Consider the following 24601-nt stretch of genomic DNA (forward strand, 5'->3'; position numbering starts at 1 on the left):
AGACATGGAAACAACCTAAGCATCCATTAATGAATGAATGGATAAAAAAAATGTGACACACACACACACACACACACACACACACACACACACACACTGGAATATTATTCTGCCATAAAAAAGAAGGAAGCTATGCCATTTTAGACAACATGGATGGAGACCCCAAGGGCATTATGGGAAATGAAATGAGTCAGATAGAGAAAGACAAATATCTCACTTATATGTGCATTCTTAAAAAAGGTCAAACTCTTAAATACAGAAAACAGATTGGTAGTTGCCAGAGGTAGGGTAGTGGGGGTGGGGGGCATGAAACGGGTAAAGGTGGTCAACAGGTACAAACTTCCAGTTATAAAGTAAGTCCTAGTAATGTACTGTCCAGCATGGTGACTATAGTTAATAATCTGTATTATATATTTGAAACTTGCTAAGAGAGTACATCGTAAAAGTTCTCATCACAAGAAAAAAAAATTGTTAACTATGTGTGGTGATGGATGTTAGCTAAACTTATTGTGGTGATCATTTTACAATATACAAATATTAAATCATTGTGTTGTACATGTGAAACTAATATATCATATGTCAATTATATATCAATAAAACAAAAACATACCAAATAATAATAATAATAATAATAATAATAAAGGAAGCTGTGGTTTAAATCTAATAAATACAAGAAGGCAGAAAATGTTACATATCTTCTAACTACTGACTTGCACCTCACCCATAAGAAACCTGGCAAGTGGCCACACCTAAGACAGAAGACAAGGAGGAAGCTCCTTGGGTTCTCAGCAGCCTTGCTTGAAAAGCCTGCAGAAAAAAAACAAACAGCATTGCCCCTTAACCATACTATTACTCACAATAAATTGAGTAATAGCTGCCAATGTTATGGTTCATTTCTCTCCTTAATTTTAAGGATTTATTTAAAGACTGGTCATTATTTATTTAAAGTCCCCATCTTTACAAAGCATTATACTCTCTCTCCTTTTGTGGTGCCTTCCAAGGACCACAAACCAAACAGTTTGAAAGAGTTCTTGCTTTTAAGGAATTCACAGTCTAACACAGAAAACAGAAGAGAAAACCAGAGTCTGAGTCAGACATGACTTTTTTAATACTTTCAAGTTTTCATTCACATTTTGTATATATTCACAAACTTTCCCAAGATGAGCCTCATTCCAGGAGAAAAAAAAGGACTCTGAAGTAATTAGCAGAGGTCTTTTGTTCAATAAAAAGCAGATTTAGTTGAATTGTAAGGTGAAACTGGTTCAGCTAAATTCATGAGGAAGCTATTTCTAATACCTACCTTTACCAAATTTCAGGTATTCCTTGGGCTGAGTTAGTGCCAAGATGGGGTTATAAGGGACTTCTTCTAAAATTTAAATCAGCTTGGTGTGCCTGGGTGGCTCAGTCAGTTAAGCATCCAACTTTGGCTCAGGTCATGATCTCACAGTGCATGAGTTGGAGCCCAACATCGGGCTCTATGCTGACAGCTCAGAGCTGGAGCCTACTTCAGATTCTGTGTCTCCCTCTCTCTCTGCTCCTCACCCTGCTTGGGCTCTGTCTCTCAAAAATGAATAAACATTAAAAACAAATTTAATAAAAATAAAAAATAAATCAAATTTAAATCAACTTGAAGCAAAAAAAAAAAGGAGCCCCATTATATACTTACTGTTCCTTAAAATGAGATTTTAGACAAGAGAATGATCAAAACTGAGCACACAGCAGTGTATCGAATGCAATAGGTACTTAAAAAATCATTTGCTGAACTAAATGGAGCTACACTAAACTCAAATGTAGCTCATTCTTTTCCTCTAGAATTTGAGGAAGTTTTAGTCATTCACACAAACTTAATCCTCTGCTGCAAAAAGTCAGAAAAATATCTACAACTCCAAACACATGAGCAGAGACATTGAAGACCATCCCAACCCCAATTAGATTATACACAGTAGCTAGAAGAAAAGTTTTGCCCCTAAGTCAAAAATACCACTCTATTCAAAGACCTCCATGATCAAAATCTTTGGAATTATTTTTACTTATTGATTCCTTTATATCTCTGAAAAGTCCTAACAATTCCTACTTCAACACTAGTCTCAGATTTTCTTTTCCATTTCTAAATAATAATAACTAACATTTATTGACTATCTACCATGTGCCAACTACTTTGCTAAGCAATTTATGAATTCTCTCATTTAATCCTCCCAAACACCCTATGAGGTAGGATCTGCTACAATGGTGAAGCTGAGGGCTAAAGAGATTAGGTAACCTGCCTGACACCACATAGCTAAAAAAACACAGAATCAGGACTCCAATCCTGATTGTCTAATTCTAGGACATACCCTTGAATGGCACTGTTACATTACCTCCTGAACCTAGCACCTAATTGTAGAAGCTTCCAGCCATTCACTTAATCCATAATTCATCTCCATTGTTTCACATGGCTATTAAGGAAATGTTTCTTAACTTTTTTTTTTACCAGTTACTTCCCCATTAAAAAAAAAAGTACAAAGGCAATACATAGCATATTAAATTTAATGCAGCTGCCAACAAGCTTGTGTTCAGTCAACCCACCAGATCCTTTCAAAATCAGGAACATAGCCTCTAGAATACAAAGACAACTTGAGGGGTGCCTGGGTAGCTCAGTCAGTTGAGCGTCCAGCTCTTGGTTTCGGCTCAGGTCATGGTCTCGCAATTTGTGAGTTTGAGTCCCACATCGGGCTCCACGCTGACCGAACACAGCCTGCTTGGAATTCTCTCTCTGTGTGTCTCTCTGCCCCTCCTTCACTCTCTCTTTCTCTCTCTCTTTCTTTCTTTCAAAATAAATAAATAAACTTTTTAAAATGTTGAAGGATTAAAAAAAATTAAAAACAAAAAACAAACAAAAACAAAGACAACTTGCTGACCTGCTATCACGGAAATATATGGTTTTTGTTTTTTTTCCTCAGAAGGAAAATTCCCCTTGTGGTTACATTCATAGAAATATAGCATCCAGAAAAAGGGACGTGAAAGTCTAATATAGTTAACCACAGTGAAACTAGCAGAGCAACCAGTGTTGTGGTCTAAGAACAATGCTTTAAACAAAATACTTGTAAAGAAGAACATGCCACTTACTTGCTGGGTGAATCTGGGTGATTTAACCTTCCTGTGCCTCAATTTCCTCATCAATGAAATGGGATAGACAGTCCCTAATTCATAACTCTAGTGAGACTTATGTGAGTTAATACATGGAAAATGCTTGGAACAGTAAGACTGTAAGCACTCAATAAGTGTCAGGAATTATCATTATGGTGGGAGTGTGGGAGGAAACAGCCACCTAAGTCCTTTCAAATATGTCAAAAGTTGTCACATGAGTAATTAAACTTACTCTTTCTAGTTCCTGAGATAAACTGACTAAGAAATGCATCAGAGAAGAAATTTATTTGGGCTCAACATACGAATATTTTCAAACAACAAAAGCAGCCTGAAAATGCGATTGGCTCCCTTGCGGAGAGGGAGCTCCCTGCTGACTAGAGGCCAAGATCTATGCATGTACAGGGGCTCTAGCTCTAGTGTGATTAACTGTACATGATGACCTCCAAAGGCTCACTGAAGATACTCCATTAGATTCTTTCCCACAGTGTGTGGCACACAGTAGTTTTTCAAGATATACTATATTGTTCTTGTTTGGCGTTTCTCTATGATTCACATATCATATGCATTTGCAAGTCAAGATAAAAAGTTGACTCTGTGTGACATAATTTTGAAGTTAGATTATTTCATACAACTAATGAACACATAGCTCATGTGTTCTCATTAGTTGCCCTAACCAAATCAAACAATGTGAATCCAAAAACATATTAGAGTAATGTTGAACTCCCTTATATCCCAAATATATATATTTTTTTTTCTTTTTGGTTGCTGACTAATATTCCATTATATATATAAAATTATATATTATATGTATAAAATTATATATTTTATATATAATTATATATATAATTATATATTATAGATTATATTATATATTATAATATTGTATGTAATATATATTTTATATGTATATATTGGAATATTTTATTTATATATTTTATATATATAATGGAAAATTATGTTTTATATATATAATGGAATATTAGTCAGCAACCAAAAAGAATGAAATCTTGTCATTTGCAACAACATAGATGGAACTAGAGCATATTATGCTAAGTGAAAGAAGTCAGAGAAAGATAAATATCTTATGATTTCACTCATATGTGGAATTAAATAAACAAAACAGATGAACATAGGGGAAGAGAAGGAAAAATAAGATAAAAACAGTGAGAGAGGCAAACCATAAGAGATTCTTAAATACAGAGAACAAACTGAGGGTGGCTGGAGGGGAGGTGGGTGGGGGGATGGACTAAATGGGTGATGGGCATTAAGGAGGGCATTTTTGGGATAAGCACTAGGTGTTATATGTAAGTGATGAATCACTAAATTCTCTGAAACTCCTGAAACCATTACAACATTATATGTTAACTAACTGGTATTTAAATAATAGTAATAATAATAATAATGGATCAATGGGATATGAGAAGTGATATGTGCAACTTACAGGTCACTTCCTTTAAACAAGCTACTTGCCCTCCGCTTGTGTTTTCCTCCTTCCTATAGGCTAGAAGGAGGGTGGGGTGGTGGTGGGTCAATCTAATCAAAGGTACAAGAAAACAAACATGCTAGAGGATGGCTCCAAAAGAAGACAAAAAAACCTGGATCTCTGAATTACTTTATGGAGCAAAGCCAGTTACCTAACCTGCCTACTGGTGGGATGTTCCTTATTAGAGAAAAAAAAGCTTCCACCTTCTTAAAGCCACTATATGTTTGCATCTCTTTGTTTGAGCAATTTAGCTTCCTAGCAATGAAAAAGTATTTATAAATATGGAAAGTAAACTCCCTAATTTCAAAGGCTCAGATATTTGTGTACAAATATTCTCAGCAAAATTCTACCTTTAATAAAGCTTAGAGTGAAATTTTAAATTCTAGTATAGAACAAACCAACCATCTAAAGCAAGCAATACTTTCAAGGGCTGGGTACCACCACCAATGGTACACTCTGAAAGCTGGAGACAGAATAGTTTAGGAAGGAAAAGACCCAAATGATAGAAGAAGAAAAACACTTGAAAAAAACTACAAAGACCATCCCTTGAGGGTCATAGCACCAAGATCCTTATAGGAATAAGACAAATAATCTACCTTAGTCATCTAGTTGATCTTTAAAATGTTCAAACCAGAGGCGTCTGGGTGTCTCAGTCAGTTAAGCATCTGACTCTTGATCTAGACTCAGGTCATGATCTTGCGGTTCGTGGGCCCCAGCCCCTTGTCAGGCTCTGTGCTGACAGTGCAGAGCCTACTTAAGATGCTCTCTCTCTTTCTCTCTCTGCCCTTCCCCTGTTCTCTCTCTCTCTCTCATTCTCTCTCTCTCTCTCTCTCTCAAAAATAAACATTAAAAAAAAAGAAAGAGCAAATACTTTAAAATAAAATATTCAAATAATTTTCAACTGTAAAAACCGAAAATCAAAATCGAAACCATGAATAAGAGTTCAGAAAGATTTAAGGCATAATCAGATAAACACAAAGTTAAGCTTTTATGTCCATAAGAATTCTCAGAGCAAAGTTTTGTACTTTGTAACAAAAAACAAATTTTTAAAAGATAGTAAGGTATTAGTCATAGTTGTTAAAGGATCTAAGTCACATTTTGGTTTCCTCCAGACTTTTCTTGAAGGAGTTCAGAACAACAAAAATATCCTGTGCAGTGTTTTCATTTTACATAAATAAATATTTAATATCCACATCCAGGAATTTTTAAAATTATAATTTCAGCTTTTTTTTATCGTGTTTAATGCCACTAAACCCACTACATAAAGATTTTATGTCCTCAGTTGATCCCAAAGTCACTGAAGAGTACTGTCTTTCTCTTCTGGCTTTTAAGAGGCTTTATACAATAGAAAGCATTCCATAAGCCAGTCTTATTATCTATGAAACCAGACAGCAATTGGTTCTCTATGGTGTTAGTTTGCATGGAAATTACACTTTAATATATGCAGCACTCAGGAGACTATGGACTTTATTCTTATTTTCACACCTTACATTGCCACACGGCTGGACTTAACACTGACAATACATGCACAGTAAGGAATGACCCAAGGCCCAGGTCAGTATGTATTTTGTATACGTGTTACAAACAGTGTCTACAATATGATTCTTCTAGTGAATCTTATTCACTAAAGTTGAAAAAGGTAAAATAAATAGTTGATTTTACAAACTAGCCACCAGGACTCATCAAAACACCTCTTTAGGAAAAAATTAAAACAAAGTCTCATTCTCTAACAAAACTACCCACATCTTCACCACAGAAGATCTTCCTCTGTCTACAACATCATCTCTTTTGTCCCAATTATGATTTGATAAATTTTATACTTTTAACAATGAGGGTAGAGGTGGATAGCTGCCCAAATATAGAGATAAGTGGAATCTATTTCCCTAGGGAGTCTCAGGTATATTCTACTCAGAATCAAATCAAACACACAAGAATGTTGTGACAACCTGAAAATCATCCTTCAATTGTTGTGAAGGATACATTAAGAATAAATCCAGAAACCTGAATCCTCTTCTTTTTAAATCTTGTAAGATCATAGGAAGCAGTTCTCCACCAATTTGCTTTATAATTTGAGGAAGTCTGTAACCTAAGTCTCAAAGAGGTAAATAACCAAATCTGCAAAGAGGTAAATTCAACTATTATGAAGTAAACTCTAAGGATTCTTTCAGTTCAATTTGCTATGAAAGCTCTATTTTAAATTAAGCATAAAAAAGTAGACCATGTAAAACTGCAGATGCACTTAGAAAGGAAACGTTCTTAAAATCCATAAATTGTTTTTCTTTAAAACCCAATGAACTATTCATATTTATTAACAAATTATCTTTTTGCTTAAAGAATCTAATAAAATTAATCTGGAGTTGGATAAAATCATCACTATAGTCATTACCTTGTTCTGAAACTAGGATGGGATAGAATCTTCACTCCCAAATATGTTTATGTCCTATTCCCCAGAACCTGTGAATATATTCCAGGTGAATATATATCCATGGCAATGGGGAATTAAGCCTACACATGGAATTAAGGTTGCTCATCAACCAACGTCAAAATAGGAAGATTATCCTGGATTGTCTGGGTTAGCCTAATGTAATACCAAGGATCCTCTAATGTAAAAGAAGGAGACATAAGAGTTAGAAGGGGACAAGGTAGAAAATCAAAGACTCCACAGGCCACCGTTGGTTTTGAAAATGGAAGGATCTATGATCCAAAAATAAAAAAAAGGGGGGGCAGATTCTAGATGCTAAAGGGAGCAAGAAAACAGATTTTTCCCCAGAACTTCCAAAAAGGAACACAGCCCTGATAATACCTTGATTTTAGCCAAGGGAGGCAAATTTCAGACTTCAGACCTCTAGAACCATAAGATAATAAATCTGAGTTGCTTGAAGCCACTAAGCTTGTGGTAATTTGTTTCAGCACCAATATACTTAGGACTTCTAAAATGTAGGTTTTAAAGAGTAAGAAACCCAAACCCCCAATCTAGGAGGTGTGCCAAAACAATCACCTTTGATCTATTGCTGTTTCTTAGATCCCTCTGACTCCAACTTAAGTGAAAGAATGTGTGTGCACCTAGCTCAATAAATGGTGGTTGCTTTTATTGCAGAACGATGTGAGGTTGAACTACCTTTAACTTTGTTTTCTGCCTGGCCCCATTCCAATCAGATCAGTATGTTCTTATATCACTGGCTGTGGGAATTTGGAGTATTGGAGTTGCAGGTTTGGAGGATAAAAGAAAATAGGGAAGAAAAATTCTCCCCTCCCTCCACTTTAATAGCCGTGAGACCTAAAACAAGTTTCCACACCTCTCAGAGCCTCAACTTCCTCATCTCTAAGGTTGAAATGATAATGAGAGCTTGCCAAGCTATCATAAGAATTAAAGAGGGGCGCCTGGGTGGCTCAGTCGGTTAAGCGTCTGACTTCGGCTCAGGTCATGATCTCACAGTTCATGAGTTCAAGCCCTGCATCAGGCTCTGTGCTGACAGCTCAGAGCCTGGAGCCTGCTTCACATTCTGTGTCTCCCTCTCTCTCTGCCTCTTCCCTGCTCATGCTCTGTCTCTCTCTGTCTCAAAAATAAATAAACATTAAAAAAAAAAAGAATTAAAGATAACATAGGATTTTGACTATATTACTACCTGTAATTGTTCTACACGATGAAATCTTTAAAAAATCCCCCATTCTCTATCCATGGTATCACAAACAGTTCTCTATAATGGTGCCCTGGATAAATGGAAGAGATGGTGGACAGCCATACTTAGTAAATGAAAGGGCAAAGTTAGAGAATGATCTCTAAGCTCGCCAATCCTATAATAATTTAATTGACAATTAAACAGTGTCAAATTGGTAGAATGTGAACATGTGAGTTTCATTTTCCCCTCAACTGCTTCCTCCCAACTATACCATCTTGGATCCCCCTTTGTCCCTAGGTACTCTGGTTATTACTAATAGCTCACTCAGATTCCATAATGTTTCAATCTCTCCCAATTATTAGAAGGGTTCTTTCAAGTTCTTAAAAACTTAGTCCTGTTCATTTTAAAACTTCAACCTCACATTCAATTCAAAATCCTCTTCTCTGCCTCATTGCCCACATGGCAAGCTAGAATGGTGGCTATAGTGGTTGGAGCTGGGTGGGGGGTGGGTCTACTCAACCCACTTCTCCCTTTCTCTTCCTCTTGACACTTCCCTACTAGAGCTTGGCTGGAGGAAGGATAGGAGAGGCCAAGGTCTCCCCATAGATAGTCCCAGAGGGATGCTGCAGGCCCTACTGGGTTGGCTTTCTCTGCTCCTCAGGTTAACACTAAACTGACCCTTGGCTCTCTCTGTGGGGAGGCATACAAATGCAGACTCTCTGGAGTTGCTGCTTCTCCACAGTCTCCTTTCCTCCATATTCATCATCAGAGGTCTGACTTGGACACTGACCTCTACCTCTCACCTCACCCAGTCCCTCTACCCCAGATGGCTTCTTTGGGTAGGACACCAGCAAGAGGCCTGGCCATTTTCCATCGTGTCCCCTTTCTCCACACCTGGGACAGCATTAGGGGATCTGATGGTATAACTCAGTACCTTCCAGAGGGGAGATGAGCATCAGTCCCAACCTATAGGGAGACTTGGTAGAGAGGGGGACTGTTAGATGCCACCACCATTACACATTCTCTTGAGTCCTTTCTTTCTCAGCCTCAGAAAAAGGTCATGAGCTCTTCCTCCCAACAATGAGGAAAGTGGAAGGAGCAGGCTTTTCAGGAACCATAACATCCCTCCAAGGCTACCTCCTCCCTCTCAGGCCTCTTCTTATTTAGCCTGGGGAAGAGGGGTGAGCAAGGGCAGTAGTGAAAACCACACTATAAGACCAAGCCTGGTGCCTGAACACAGCAGTTCACGGTCTCCTGAAGCTAGACCTTTGTTGGAATTTTATTTTAAGCTGTGATGGTTAATTCCAGTGCTCCCAGCTGCTTCCATCTTGTTACACTAATTTCTATATTAACTTGTTTGTCAGAACCATTTCTCTGTATTGGTGAAACTGTCATGCTGAGGATGCAACAATGAAGAATTTTCTTGGACTTTACTGGGGCTAGGGCTAGAAAAGTAGACAAAACTCATTTTTAATGCCAAACGTTCTGCCCAACAACCCAGACCAATCCTTCCTAGATCCTTCCCAGGAATCTCTCAGCTCAAAGGGCTTTGTGCCCAGAAATTACTGGTAGGTGTTTAAGGTGTGAGGTGTTAGTTAAAAGCTCCCCAGAAAAATTTTAAAAGCCTTCAAAATCAAAAAAATCTGAATTTCCAAATATACAAGTTCTGGCAGAATGCTCCAGGTAAAAAGACACTTGCTAAGCTATTTACCCTGTCCATTTATAAATATGGTCCCATCTGACTCCATTCCCCTCTAACACACCTTGATCCTTCTCTTTCTCTTCTCTCTCAAACCCCAGAAATCTCAATGTCTGGTCAAACTTAACTGCTAACACTTCTGAGTATGACTTCTCACAGTCCATGCAGCTACTTCTGTGACAAACATGTCTTTGTATAAAGACCATCACTCCAGATGTCTAGAACACAGACAGCTATAGGATCAAAAGGTCACCTGCTATTGAGGCTTCTGACTTCCAGTGTGTCTAGCACAAGTGTGTGTGCACATATACACACAATGTACACACCACTGCATTTATCACAAAACTAGCTTGATCCCACACTATCTGAACATGAGGAAGTATTAGGAAAAATAATTATTTTAAGTTTCAGATGTTTGGGGAAAGCTTTCTTTTTTCCTTCAAAAAAAAAATCCACTTTAAGAGAATGGGACCAAATATCTCATAGTGCAAATGCTGCAACAGGAAAAGAGAGTGAAAGAGGAAGAAAAAGCCAAGGTCCAATGTCTTTTCAATGATTTAACATAACCGCAGATAGATAATAAAAACTAACATATGAGTGTTTCAACAAAAGAGCTGACTGTGCCTTTAATACCTAGCCAGTCTCCAAATGATGAGGACAAACCTCTGGGTATCATCTGGCCACCGTACTATATCTCTGAACAGTGGAATAGACTCATTACCTTTAACACAGTAAAGCAGCCATAAGCACAGTAATTTCTTGAAATAATTATGTATTTAAATTTCCCACATGTTAACTCTGGAATTTCTATCCCCCCTCAAAAAAAAAAAAAAAATGAAATGACTAGACAGACTTTAAGTTTAATGAAATTCCACAAATATTTGCCAGGTCCCTCCTATGGGTGAGGAACAACACTACCTCAAATGTAATTGGAAGGAAATCTCAATCATACAACATCATAGCCACTACCACTTAACAAAATTTCAACTTCCTTGGGTTAGAAAGTCAAATACTCCTTATTGATTTATTGATGCTGGAAGACAAACTATCAAACTATAAAATAAATCATATCAAGTTGCAAGTGATTAAGTAACAGTCCATCCTTAGTCTGTATAATTTATACCAAAGTTGGATCATAAACTCTTGTCTCACAGTAAAATATGCTAATTCTGTTCAAAGAGTAAAAATATGCTAATAGGAGCCCACTCCTCTAAAGGTAAAATGGAATGCAATACTAACATAAAGTTATAGGTATTTTACATAAAAAGTTATGAAACTTCAAAAATGTATTTTTGAAAATGTATTCAATCTTTAACAACTTCCCAAAATTGTTTTCAGAATCACTTTTTATAGATTTATCAGCTAAACTTAGTTTCTAAGGTAAGCATAAAATGTCTGCCATTTCATCCAGTGGCTAAGGTTTAAATCAGTATGATTTAAGAGGATGTATAACATAACGATTAAAGCAACCTGTAGAGCTAGACTATTTGAGTCCATTTCCTGGCTCTGCCATTTACTAGCTATGTGACCTTGGGCAAGTCACTTACCTCTCCATCTATAAAAATGGAAATAATAATAATAAATACTTACTTAATGGTTATTGTTAAGGGTTGACTGAATTAACACACATGAAGTGCTTGGAACAATGCTGGACTATAATACAGTATGTAAGCTTTTGTTATTATTGTAAAGAAAATGTCTCAGTAGGAAAATCTCTTCAAGATGTCACATCTATTCAAGATGTTTTATCTATTAGATTAAATGTAAAAACAAATCTATTTAATTACTAATAACATTTCTAAATGTATAATATTTAATTATAGCATAGACTCATTCTAAAATATTTCAAAATAGTTCATCAAATGCTGAAGATGTCTTTGTATCTTATATGTCAGCCTCTAGGGGGAGCACAAACTCTGTCCCTTACCCACCCCCCCACCCCTGCCTCTGCCCCAACCCCTACCTCCTCCTCCAAAAATTAGTTGCAATAATTAAGAAACTGCAAGTCCAAGGACAATAACGAGCTATGTTTTATGGAAGTGAAATTTTTCAAAGGAGAAAAAAATCAGCATGCACATAGCATGGTGTCCTGTCTCTCTCTGTCCTGAACCCAACAAGTGTTGACCTGAAGGAGAACAGAACACTGCCATTTGCACTTGCTCTTCCAACACAGGTGCCCTTTTCCAAGCCAGACCCTAACCCAACCTGGGTCAAGGAAGCCTTAGCACATTCTGCTTCTGCTGCCACCTTACTCTTTGGCCCTGGGAGTTGTGCTCCTGAGCCTCCCATTCTCATCATTGGCTGTCAGATCTAGGATGGGGGGTGTGGGCTTTGAGCACACAGGCTATTTGGCCTGCTTTGGTCTGAAATCACTTGTGTCTTAGGGAAAAGCCCTTACAACATGATCAGTTCCAACCTTCTAGAGTTCTGCTTTGAAATCTCAGTCCTAGCTAATGGTAGTGTTTCTTTTGCCTCTTTTTGCCTTCCTTGTGCATTTATCTCCCACAATACTTCAGAAGGTATTCTGAATACAACCTCATGATCATTTCTAACCTTCACATTGTACCACACAATAATACAAGTTTGCCAATTTGTACATACTTCCTGTGCTTAGTCTAGTACAGACTTAGCATCTTTTAAAAGGCTCTTGAAAGAATTGAAAGGTCAGCATGAAACAATTAGCAAAGCAGAAATTATCTTTCAAAGGTGTTTTAATCTTTTGAATACAACATTGTATTGTTAAGGAAAAGCACAATATCCTTGCCTATAATCACTACACACTTTCATACACTTATAGAAATTAAGACATCTTTGGAAACTAAGCACACTTTCTAAAATAGTTTAGTTTTCATGTTGTTTTGTTTCATTTTGGATGGATTGTTCTACTTTCAAATTTAACCTGCCTTTCTTCTTCCTACAGTGCTAATGATAACGTAAGTAATGATTCCTTTCTGCGCACCATGTTCAAACCCACTTTTCTCAAAGTAATGCTAGTATTAGTGAGGTGAGTTAAAATGGTACAATAGAAAATGAACTAGATTATATCTCTCTTAAACACATCCATATAAGATGCTACAAACAAAAGGACAAATCCAATTTAATTTTAAATCCAAGGAACTACTCCAATATTTTCACATACTATGATTTTATTGCCATCAAGTGTTAGCTCAAATGCATAGTACATTGGTGACAACTTAAAACAAAAAACTGTTGTTATAGAAGTTGACCATTTGGTGGTAATTTTTATTGTCACCTTTAGCATACTCAATAATCACAATAAATTTTGTCTATGTACCCTTTTATAGGAACCGGGATACAGAGATAAATAAAATTCAATGAAACTACAAATAAATCCTCTTGACATTATTAAAACACTTATCAAAATATAAGATTTCATAGAACTGACAGGTTTTACTATAATAAGATTTACTAATTTATTACCTTAGATTTAGATAGAAAGTTCAATCAAATTTTTCTTTCTTCCCATCTAATAACCAATGGTTCATTTACTGGTGCTAAGATGGGAGACAAACAATTGCTCCTCCCTCGTACTGTTGTTAAGTCATTTTAAGTTTGACAATTGTTTTATTCTTTTTTAATGCTTATTTATTTAATTTTGAGAGAGAGAGAGCAAGGGAGGGGAAGAGAGAGAGGGAGGCAGATAATCCCAAGCAGGCCCCCCATGCTGTCAGCGCAGAGCCTGACGTGGGGCTTGAACTCACCAACCAGTGAGATCATAACCCAAGCCAAAATCAAAAGTCCACCGCTCAACTGACTAAATCACTCAGGAGCCCCAGTTGGGCAGCTGTTTTAAATGTACAATCTTATACGTCTCAGGTTGGACATCACTCCTGAAAATGGGATTCTATTTCATTATTATTCAAGCTGAACAAAAGTGATGGAGGAGCAGGGCAGCCTGACCAGTTGCTCTGGCATTACCTAGAAGCAATAATGGATCTTTGTTCAATCGCACTGAAGGTAAAGTTGGCTGTCTCCTAATGTCTCTTCAAGGCGCCCTGCTGTGCCTCAGGTGTTATTTGGCAACATATGTTCAACTGACATTTTACAGTACAAAATTTAATTATTTGTTTTCTCTACTATAAAAAGGAAAAGGCTGAGAAAAAAACTATTTAGTCTAAATTGCAATGTATATTTAACCTCTCAATGACTACATAGTTAACTTATACTTTTTGAACCTTAAAATATTTTCCAGGAAGGAAAACAAATAGTGTGAATTCACACAGCAATAGCAAACACTAATTCATAGGCACTTCTAAAACCTTTCCTCAAAACAGGACAAAGCTCTTTATCCAAATTTTATTCCTAATATTCTTAAGAGGCATTATAAGCAATCACATCAGAAAGGGACTACAGTGACAGGCAACCACTTCTAAGGTGAAATGTGTCCATGTTTCTATGGCAATTTCAGAGGAAGTAAACACTGTGACTGAAGTTGCTGGGATAATAAACCAGATCAACCTAAGAGGTTCAACACTATTAATATAGCTGAATCATACCTTAGGAGGGGCACCTCCGACTAAAGCCACCAGGGCATGCGCACGGCACCCCTATAGTAAAGGCTGACCAGCTCCACTCTACAATCAGGTTGTTTTTCCAAAATGTACTCATAAGTTAGTTATTTGAAACTTTTAACACATACTTCTATGGGCAAAGAAAGAAATAAGTCTACAAATGCTGATTCATTCCCAAGCTCATCTACAGAAGCCTGTTTAGCTTATAGTGTGCCTAAAATTGTGATTTTTCAATCATATTTAGTTACCCTTCATAACTGTAATACAAAATGCTTTCAGAGCTCTAGCTTCAGAGCCCCTACTTCATCACTCTCCTAGAATAATGCATCTTCCTATGCCCAAGGTACTTGTTTCCTTTCTGTATCAGTCTAAAAGAGAATACAAGCCCTCACAACCTCACCTACATGTAGGGCACGGGAGAAGCAGCCTGGTGTAAAACAACAGATGTGTACTGGCAACATGGAGGACATCTGCCAAATTGCTATGCGTTTTAAAATACAGCACAGGCCTCACAAAATGACTAAAGACAGGAAGGTCTGCAATCCCTTTCTAGAGCCATCCATCTCTAGGTGTTCTGGGTTGGGAAGTGGGGGGAGCAGAGAAAGGAAAATTTCCCCTGCAAGCCATAGGGCCCAAGATTCAGACTCTTCTGCCACTCTTTTAACAGGTTCATGTCGTTTCGAACCTAGAAAGTATTCAGACTGTGGCCTTCCTGCCTCTGAGAGTCAGCATAAGAGCACAAGCCCTGGAGTTAACCAGACATGGGTATGAATCCTAACTCCACATCGTGAATCAGTAGTTTTCTGTGCCTCTGTTCTCTACTTTCATTTATTATTTCTGAGAAAGACATAGAGACTGTGCACAAGTGGTGGAGGGCAGAGAGAGAGGAAGACCAGACCCTAAAGAAGGCTCCAGGCTCTGAGCTGTCAACACAGAGCCCAACGTGGGGCTCGAACTCATGAACCACGAGATTATGACCTGAGCCAAAGTCAGATGCTTAACCTACTGAGCCACCCAGGCACCCTTCTTCTCTACTTTAGAGGGTTTGCTGTGAGGATCAAGTGACATAATGTATGAAAGCTCCTAGTTTACAGTACCTGACTCACAGTAGGCAATACTTCATAATAAAATAAAACTCCTTTTGCCCCACGGAAGAGAGCCATAATTTTGATATGTGTCAACAGGTACCCAAGGCACATCTTTGAGGCTACAGCTCAGAAACCCACCACACTAGCCCCAAAATGAACGTGACAGAATAAGACTGGCCATGACATAAAATAATGAGACACAAAAAATACCAAAGCAATTACTTTCACGATTTCAGTTCAGGTATCAGCACGTCATTCCCATCTCCTATCTTCATCCAACACACCTATGTCCATGACATCCAAATGATGATTTCTTCTAGAGAATTTATATTTTAGTAGAATTGAAAAGAAAACATAGAACCCTTCAATATGTTACATACAATGGAAGAAAAAACAGCTATTTAGAAAACATGTATGTATTTCAGTTCCCATCATTACTATAAGGAATGAGATATGCTGCTTTCTATTTCCAAATCATTGCAGAGTTAAAGAGCTATAAACTATAATCGACAGTACTAAATATTTTAAACTTATAAGTTTGATATCAAAAATTAGATAGAAAAATGGTCTCATATCTTAAATAGAAATATATTCATATGCAGAATAGTACATAATTGTTTTATATAATCAAACTTGCATGTAAATAACTTGTCGTTTTCAACCCCAAGTCATCAAGAAGCAGTTAAGATGGAGTCTATTGCGATACTGGTATTCAACAATGCACTTACCAAAAACGTGAAGCATTTATCAATGTCAATGCTGTCGAAAATAATAATACAGAAAAACAAGGGCAAAAAATGGATGGATTAAAGAAAACCAAGTTTAAGCCCCCCATTAAATTTTTTAAAACTTAGGACTTGGCATATAAGGGAGAAAACACAACTATAGTAGAAAAACAGCTATAGTAGACACTACAAAGATGTGTAAAGACAATTGTTGTTATTGTTTTCATCCGCTCAGAAGGAAACTGTTTTCTCAACTAAAATCATGTTTTCACAAATTAGAGAGGGCAAATTTACTGAAAACATTTCTTTTATTAATATACAAGACATTTCTTTTATTAATATACAAGACAGTCTGTTTCCTGGTATGATAGAGGAATGCACTATTCTGATTTGTCTAATATTCAAGTTAATAGAGAATATTCTAAGTTGAGCTGAAAATAATTTAACATTTGATGATTTACAACCTTCCAGTGGCTCAGAGTTATGATTATGAATATCAATTATCACAATACTAAGGCTATTTGGAACCGCATTTAATAGTTTGATTAACATAAAATGTACTACAGCCTTTATTTTTTATGTATGTTTTAATGCTAAATAAAAAGAATGCTTGGCCAAACTCTGAAGAATGTGTTTTTCTCTCAATATAGGATATGTGCTACATATTTATTATATGATCTAGACCGTTTTTAGAGACTCTCCTTTTTACTTTGCTAAAGTGAACAAACCATGGGGCAGCAGATTCAACAGATGCCAACAGAAAGGTCCTTCCTTGATCTCAGAGATGGTGTGGAACAGAACCCCACCACCTGCTTCTTTCCCCATTGGAAGAGAATGAAGGCCTCTGGGAACAGACCCTAAGGACCCATGCTCACCAATGATCCACCAGGTTATTCTTGAAAATTAACTGACACATCAGAATGATTTTGGACAACCCACTAGGAATCAAAAGCACTTGAAACAAATTTGAAAATATGAGGCCTATAAACTTCAGTTAAATTTTATTATATAAATCAAGAACGTCAATAGTTCACCACAGATATATACAGATACATATGCTTACATATGCATGGAATATTTCTGGAAGGATACTTAAGAAAGTGTTAACAGCTATGGGGGCGGACTATGTAAGTGGGAGTGTGGAGTGGCTGGGAGTCTTCCCTTCATGCTCCTTTGCAACATTTGATTTTTTTTCTCATCTGCTTATATTATTTTTTCAATAAAACCTACTTTAAAATAATACCAATTTACTTCATTTTCTAGTACCTTTAATTATAAAAACCATTTATTAAATGCTTATTTTACTATTAAATAGGGGAAAGATCAAGTTGATATTCTGTTGCCTTCCTCTTTTGCCACAAAAATAAATCTCAAAACCAAAAAGGCACAATTACTCAGCAAGGGTCCTTCTGAGAATATAAACCAGAACATAATACAATTTAGAAACTGCAAATTAGTTGCAAGCATTTATATATTCCTTACACTCTGTTACTTTTATTTTTTACAACACTATAGAGCCCACTTTTTGTGATGGTATATTTTAAACTATCTTGTGGTGTTTGTTTTCACACACAGGGAACACATGTAGTATCAATATCTTAGAATCCAAAATGTAATTGTTTCCTAATTGTGCTGTTTTTTAAGTTTCAGAATAATATGTTTTCTGACCTGTGGGTTAAAAGAAAAAAAAAGTGATCACTCCCTTTTTATCCAAATTCACACCCGGAATGGAACACTCCTTTTCAAATCATCTAAAAGGCACAGAATAACAGAAACTACTACAAGTCATTTGCAACTACCACCCACTCTTCTTTTTATATAGAAATCTTCCTGTTCGTTTTAAACTTCCATGTGTCAGTGTTGGGGAATAGCCCAGACAATACTAGGAGCTAGGTGGATGTACTGTGGGCACAGTCTCCCCACACTGGCAAGGGGAGCTGGGGCTTGGGCATTAGGAGCTGGTTACACAGCTCAACCCTGAACAATGGTCTTGCATGTATTAGCACACCAAGTAAATTGAATAGTCAGTAGTTTCAAGTCCATCTTTCAGTCTCATCTTTGGCAATACACACACACACAGTTTCATACTGACTACTCTACCAAAATCAATTTTGATCTCACATGCACATGATTACTCACGTTCGTTTATGCTGAGGCCCTTTTCCAAAGCCTAAGGGAGAGTTCTGACTTCCAGGATACGTAACCACATGTCATGCACCCAAAAGATGAAATCTCTAACAGGAGGCAAGCCCCGAGCGGAAGGAAGACAGAAAGAGATAAAGCAGGGAAAAGGCTTACAAATTTCTTGCCAAATAGATGAAGAGAAATATTGTCTGGTGGTCGAGCGGTCAGGAAGCATTTTCCCTTCCTGCGGTGGTAACCACAAAGACCTGGGATGATGCTCGGGGTATTTATTGACTGCTTTGTGCTCGCGCTTTCTGCAGTGCAGAAACTCTGGGCTCCACCATCGCTCTCCACTTGGTCACAGGGTCCACTGAAAACTCTGCCTGTCTACCGGGAAAGTTCACCCTTCTTGGGATTTCAGGATCATTGGAATCTGGAGGGTTGTTCTTGGGGTGGGGAGGAAGCTGTTTGTTTTTTGTTTTTGTTTTTGTTTTTTCTTTCACTTGAGGGTTAACTGTGCATTTCCTTTACTGGGGGGGGGGGGTGGAGGGGGGACTAAGCTAACCTTTCTCTGGAGAGCAGTGCACAACCATCCTGTGGTTTGCATTTATATTGAATCCTCCCTTCCTCCTTCCATCAACGGTTTAGTGAAGCTTTCAGAGAAAATGAGAGAAAGCATCCATCAAAACGCAAAGACGCAGAGTGGAACTTTTCCTCTGCTGTCAGGGGGGAAAAAAAAAGTCACTTCTGCTTCTCACGGCCAAGAGCTGAGTCTGGGAACCTCCGGACGAGGAAGGAAGGTTTGGTAATGAGGGAGGTGGGAGAAAACAATGCCGAGCCTGCGATGCCTCCGGACACGCCGTACGTACATCCTGCCTGGATCCCCGACCCACACGCCACCCACACCCACGCTCCCCGGGTGGCGCGGCCTCGCTCACCTTGATGATGCTGCTGCGCCGGGGGGTCGCCCGCGCCGCCTCCAGGAGGCCAGCCTCGCTGTCAGCCGGGGCCCCTGCAGAGCCCGTCAGCGCGACCCCGCTGCGACGATCCCTCCACCGGCCCCCAGGGGCCACAGCCGCTCCGTCCCCGGAGGGGGCGTCCGGGCCCACTCGGGGGTCGTCTTCGCACCCGGCCGCGTCCGGCTGCGCGGGACCCTCCCTGCCCGCCGCGCCCTCGGCCATGGCCGGCGAATCGGGCTCTCGGGGGGAGACGGCACGCCCGGCAGCGGAGTCCAGCCTCTGGACACGAGTGCGCTCCTGCACCCGGAGGCGGCCCCGCCACACTTTGTTTCACCGCCCGGGGGCGGCGGCGGCGGCAACTTTCTGGAGAGGAGACATCGCTTGGGTAGAGACGTCCGCGGGCTTTGGTCCAGGAAGCCGGCAGTCCGCTGGGGTAGGGCGGCGGGAATGGGGAAGGAGATGCGAGCGGGAGGGAGAAGGAGAGGCGAAACGGAGAGGGAGGTGTCCGAAATGTGATGCGAACGCCTGCTCTGCGCCAGACAAAAGGCCCCCCGGCGGCTGGCCGGGCGGCCTCCGAGGCCGGGACGCGCGCGGCCTGAGGGGGCCGGAGCCAGACGACCGCGGCCCGGCGCACCCGCCACCTGCCCGCGGACCGCGGCGCAGCGGCCCCAGGAAGTGCGGCGGCGGCGGCGGCGGCGGCCTCCACTCCGCTCTGTTGTGACAGGGAGGGAAGACTTGTTTTGACAGCCCGTGGGGATTGGCAGGCGCCTGGGCCTCTGAGGAGCCTAGCGTCGCCGAGGAGGGGTCGGCCCGACCAATCCCCACTGCGAAGGGGTGTGCCCGAGCGCGAAGAATGGAAGAATGTGTTCTATAACTGGGAGCCGGCCCAGCAGAGCTCGTGTACTCGAGCGAAGGTGTGAGCGCGCGCGCGTGTGCGCACCCTCAGGCGCTCCGTGTACATTTTAGGAAGTTTAGATGTTCGAAATGAGCCTGCAGATGCAACAAAATCCGGGGCTGGGGGAGGGGGCGGGGGAAGGAAACCTTTGGCAAAACAAAGCAATTTGGAGAAAAGGAGGTGTTGAGCCCTAATGTCAAAGTGTTTGAGGTGACAGAGCGCAGCTTCGCACCATCAGGGGTTTACACCAACCCTTTGAAGTCAAATCCATGCAGACATAAACTGAGACTTTGGAGTTGGATAATTTGCTTCAGGTTCCATAATATGATCTTCAGTTCACTCTACAATGTGAAAAAACACAACAAGGAAAGGGAATCAGATAAAAAGAGGTGAGGGTAATGGGAATAGAAGAGGTGAGGGTAATAGGAAACTGAACCAACTAAATCCCTTTGGAGAGCGACCCCTAGCAAAGCCACAGATAGGATATGATGGAAGTTGGCCAAGTACAAGATGAGATGGGGGATTTCGTCTCTGTCCTGAAACATCCCTATTTGATTATGGTTCAACCTCCTCTCTCTAGATAACCCTATATAAACATATTTTGCTCCTTCCCAGCAAGTTAGCAACCAAGAAGAGAGACACCTATGGATGATGCATTGTCACTGAAATTTACCACAGAATGCTCAGGTAGATGTAAAAGATGGCTCTGAGCTTCCCCAAAAGGACGGAAGATGACAAGTTGATTTAAAGGCTTTTCCGTGTTAAACCTCATGTATAACATTAAATTATATTTTAATTATTAATAATTTGATAATTTGAGATACTTGTTCCTTTGTCTGGCCAAGGACATGAGAAATTCTTCAGGCTTTTAGACCGAGAATTTATTACAATTTCAGAATTTTAGAGATGCAAGGAGATTAAGGGATCATCTAGGGCAGACTTTTCGTTTTACAGATGAGACGAAGGCCCAGGAAGCTTTAGTTTCTTGTCTACTACTTAGTGCAGGAGCTGAAATTAGAATCTGCCACTTAACTCCTCCTGTAATCTCAGCTACTTTATCTGGCTCCTCTGGGGCTGCAAGCAGCCAGAACTGGATAAGGCCCCTGGGAGGTTTCAGACTTGACATCTGTCAACTTTTAGGTAAGACTGAGAAAGCCCCAGTTTACCTTTTCTTTAAATATAAATGCAGCCCAGTAATGAATGTACTGTAGATTGGCAACCTCTGGTTTTAGAACCAACACCACCCTCTAGTGAGATTCTAAGAACTGCATCTGTAATAGCAAATGCTTTTTTCTTTCTTACATGTAAAAGACGGGAAGGGAAACTCAAAATTTCCTTTTCAAGTGACCTGCCTTTATTACTCAGAAAGTAAAAGGGTCCCCAGACTTAAAACAACCATACTTGTCCTTCATCTCCATTAGTTCAGGGAATTCTTACCTTTCTTGCACAGGAAATATTTTTACTTGCTATCCTTACAAATATAACCTATTTTAGGCTATCATTTTTTTCTTTGATATTCAACTATTACTATCTTTTATTTTTATCTTGTAAAGTTACTTTCAGAGCTTAATTTTTCCTTGTTACCCTAGTAAAAATTCTATTATTGGATTGTCCTCCAAGAAATGTAAACAGCAGTTATCTTACTCATTATCTTGTTTTACAATATTAGTATCATTTACAAAGATTTCCCACCCTAAAGATTTGTATATTATTCTGATAAGAATTTGGGTTTTTTTTAATTTTTTAATGTTTATTTTTGAGAGAGAGAGAGAGAGAGAGAAAGAGAACAAGTGGGGGAGGGGGAGAAAGAGAGAGAGAGACACAGAGAGAGAGACAGAATCGGAAGCAGGCTTCAGGCTCTGAGCTGTCAGCATAGAGCCTGACATGGAGCTTGAACTCACAAGCCGTGAGATCATGACCTGAGCCGAAGTCAGATGCCCAACCTACTGAGCCATCCAGGTGCCCCAAGATTTTGTTTTTTAAGGTATTAAAATTAGTGTCACCTTACTAACATTTAAGGTCAGTAGTCTTCAAAGAAGGAAAAGGAGGAGGTGGAGGAGGAGGAGGAGGAGGAGGAGCAGAAGCAGCTGCCAGAAAGTGTAGCATGTAAGAATACAAAATTTTTTGTTTCAACTAGATGCTTAGCAGCCTTCTCTGTCACCCTCATGTGAAGGCAAACACACACACACACACACACACACACACACATACACAGACACGTCTCAGCCCTTTCTCCTCTCTCTCTCTCTCTCTCTCTCTCTCTCTCACACACACACACACATATACACACACACCTCGTACTAAATCTTTTGCTCTGAGCATCTGTTCATAAAGGCTGTTATGTAATTCATTCTGCTTTGAGAAACTAGTTGAACCCTAGTCTAACAAGTCTTTCATACTATTGTCTTGTTTTTTTTTATTTTTTAAAGTTTTTTTTAATGTTTATTTTTGAGAGAGACAGTGACAAAATGCGAGTGGGTTAGGGGCAGAGAGGGAGACACAGAATCTGAAGCAGACTCCACACTTTGAGCTGTCAGCACAGAGCCCGACGCGGGGCTCGAACTCATGAGCTATGAGATCATGACCTGAGCTGAAGTCAGACGCTCAACCGACTGAGCCACCCAGGCACCCCCATACTATTGTCTTCTATCATAAGCTCAATAGGCTTTTCCTGATACTCATATTTGCAGTAAAAAAAAAAAAAAAAAAAAAAAAAAAAGAACTCCACTGAATCTGCTCCTACCTGGCAACAGATTCTGTTCTGTGGCCCCACTCCCAAAACTGAGAGAAAAGTTAAGCCAGATTTGGTTAAGTCAGTAGCCATGGGCACATTCCTCCCTCACCATTAATAACCACCCTTAGCCAAATTAATATCACTCACAATTCTTGCCTCTCAACCTTTTACCAAATAAGGCAGCAATCACTTGACTGGCCAATTGGAAGCTGGAGTCGGGGTGGGATGTGGGTGGGGGAAGGGATGTGAATAAGAATAATTCATTAGCAATTCAAAAGTCACCACCTCAGAAAGGTGTTCTCTGATCACAAATCTCAAGTTGCTCCCTCAACCCCACATACATATCATCCTACTCATATTATTCTGTTTTGCTTTCTGATAGCATTTTATTACTGGGAATAAACTGTCCTGTCCGTGGAATTGTTTACTTATATATTCTGTCATACTGACCTCCTATCTCTGCCCCACTAAAATGGAGAGAGAATGTAATCTCTAGGTGCAAAAGACCTTGTTCATTGCTTTATCTCCAGCTCCCAGAACCATGCCTGGCACAGAAGAGGTGCTCAATAAATATTTATGGACAGAATCTTCATCTTTGCAATCCTCTGACTAAATTTTAAAAATCTTATTTTTTTTAATTTTTTAATTTTTTTTAAGTTTATTTATTTTGATAGAGACAGACACAATGCCAGTGGGGAAGGGGCAGAGAGTGGAAGAGAGAGAGAATCCCAAGCAGGCTCCACACTGTCAGCACAGAGCCCGACGTGGGGCTCAAACTCACAAACCATGAGATCATGACCTAAACCAAAACCTAGACAAACCAACACTTAACTAACTGAACCACCCAGAAACACCTGATTCTTTTTTTAAAGGCTCTGTCACTGCCCATACTATAGGACTTCTCATCCTCTGGGATCCTAGAATTCCATCCTAGGGCAGAAATCAGAGCATACCCAAAGCAAGCAGTTGCAAAAGTCAAAGGATGCTTATAAATCAGAATAACTTGAAATCTAGAATTAGACTGAAAGACAATTGATAGGAACCTAACCAACTAGCCCAGAATCAATGACCAGATATGTCAATGTAGTTCTTCCAGCCCAGAGAAATCACCACAGAGCCCTGGGCCTAAGAAAAATCCTGTGAGAATATTAAGACTTTCCATACACTACCAGGAAATCACAGTGGCGGAAGAGAACTGACACCTGCTTTCCATATACTTGATAATCCTCTATGAAGTATTTTGATCTCCACTTTACAGATAAGAATCAAAAGGGTCAATTAGCTTGCTCAGTATCAGAGCCAACAGGAAGTGGAACCAGTATTTAAGTCCTAGTCAATGACTTCGAAGCTTGTGCTCTTCCTGCTGTATGAGGCTCTCATAGGGTGCAAGTTCAGTGAAGTCCTGCAGACTTCACTTATTCTGATGAGCCACTCCTGCACATCACATTAGACATGACAACCTTTCCTCATAACATCAGCATTACCTCTATGTCATCTTGACAGAGGGTGAGGCTTACTGATTCATCAGTGTGTGAGGAAACACATTTATTCTCTTGTTCACATATGTGTAAAAAAAAATATTTTGACATTAAGAGCCAATTCTCCCGATAAGTTCA

The 24601-nt window shown here is 39.5% G+C and overlaps 1 protein-coding gene across 1 annotated transcript in view; it reads right to left on the reverse strand.

The window, feature by feature from the left end:
- The window catches only part of PLCL1 (phospholipase C like 1 (inactive)), a 333051-nt gene extending 313361 nt beyond the window's left edge, over positions 1-19690 (reverse strand). Inside the window, exon 1 of the mRNA XM_060622790.3 lies at positions 19336-19690. Coding sequence (XP_060478773.2) covers positions 19336-19578 — 243 coding nt within the window. The 5' untranslated portion in view covers positions 19579-19690. The remainder of the gene's footprint in view (positions 1-19335) is intronic.
- Positions 19691-24601: the final 4911 nt, after the last annotated feature.

This window comes from Panthera onca, chromosome C1 (genome assembly GCF_046562875.1).
Source record: "Panthera onca isolate mPanOnc1 chromosome C1, mPanOnc1 haplotype 2, whole genome shotgun sequence".
Lineage (NCBI taxonomy): Eukaryota > Metazoa > Chordata > Mammalia > Carnivora > Felidae > Panthera > Panthera onca.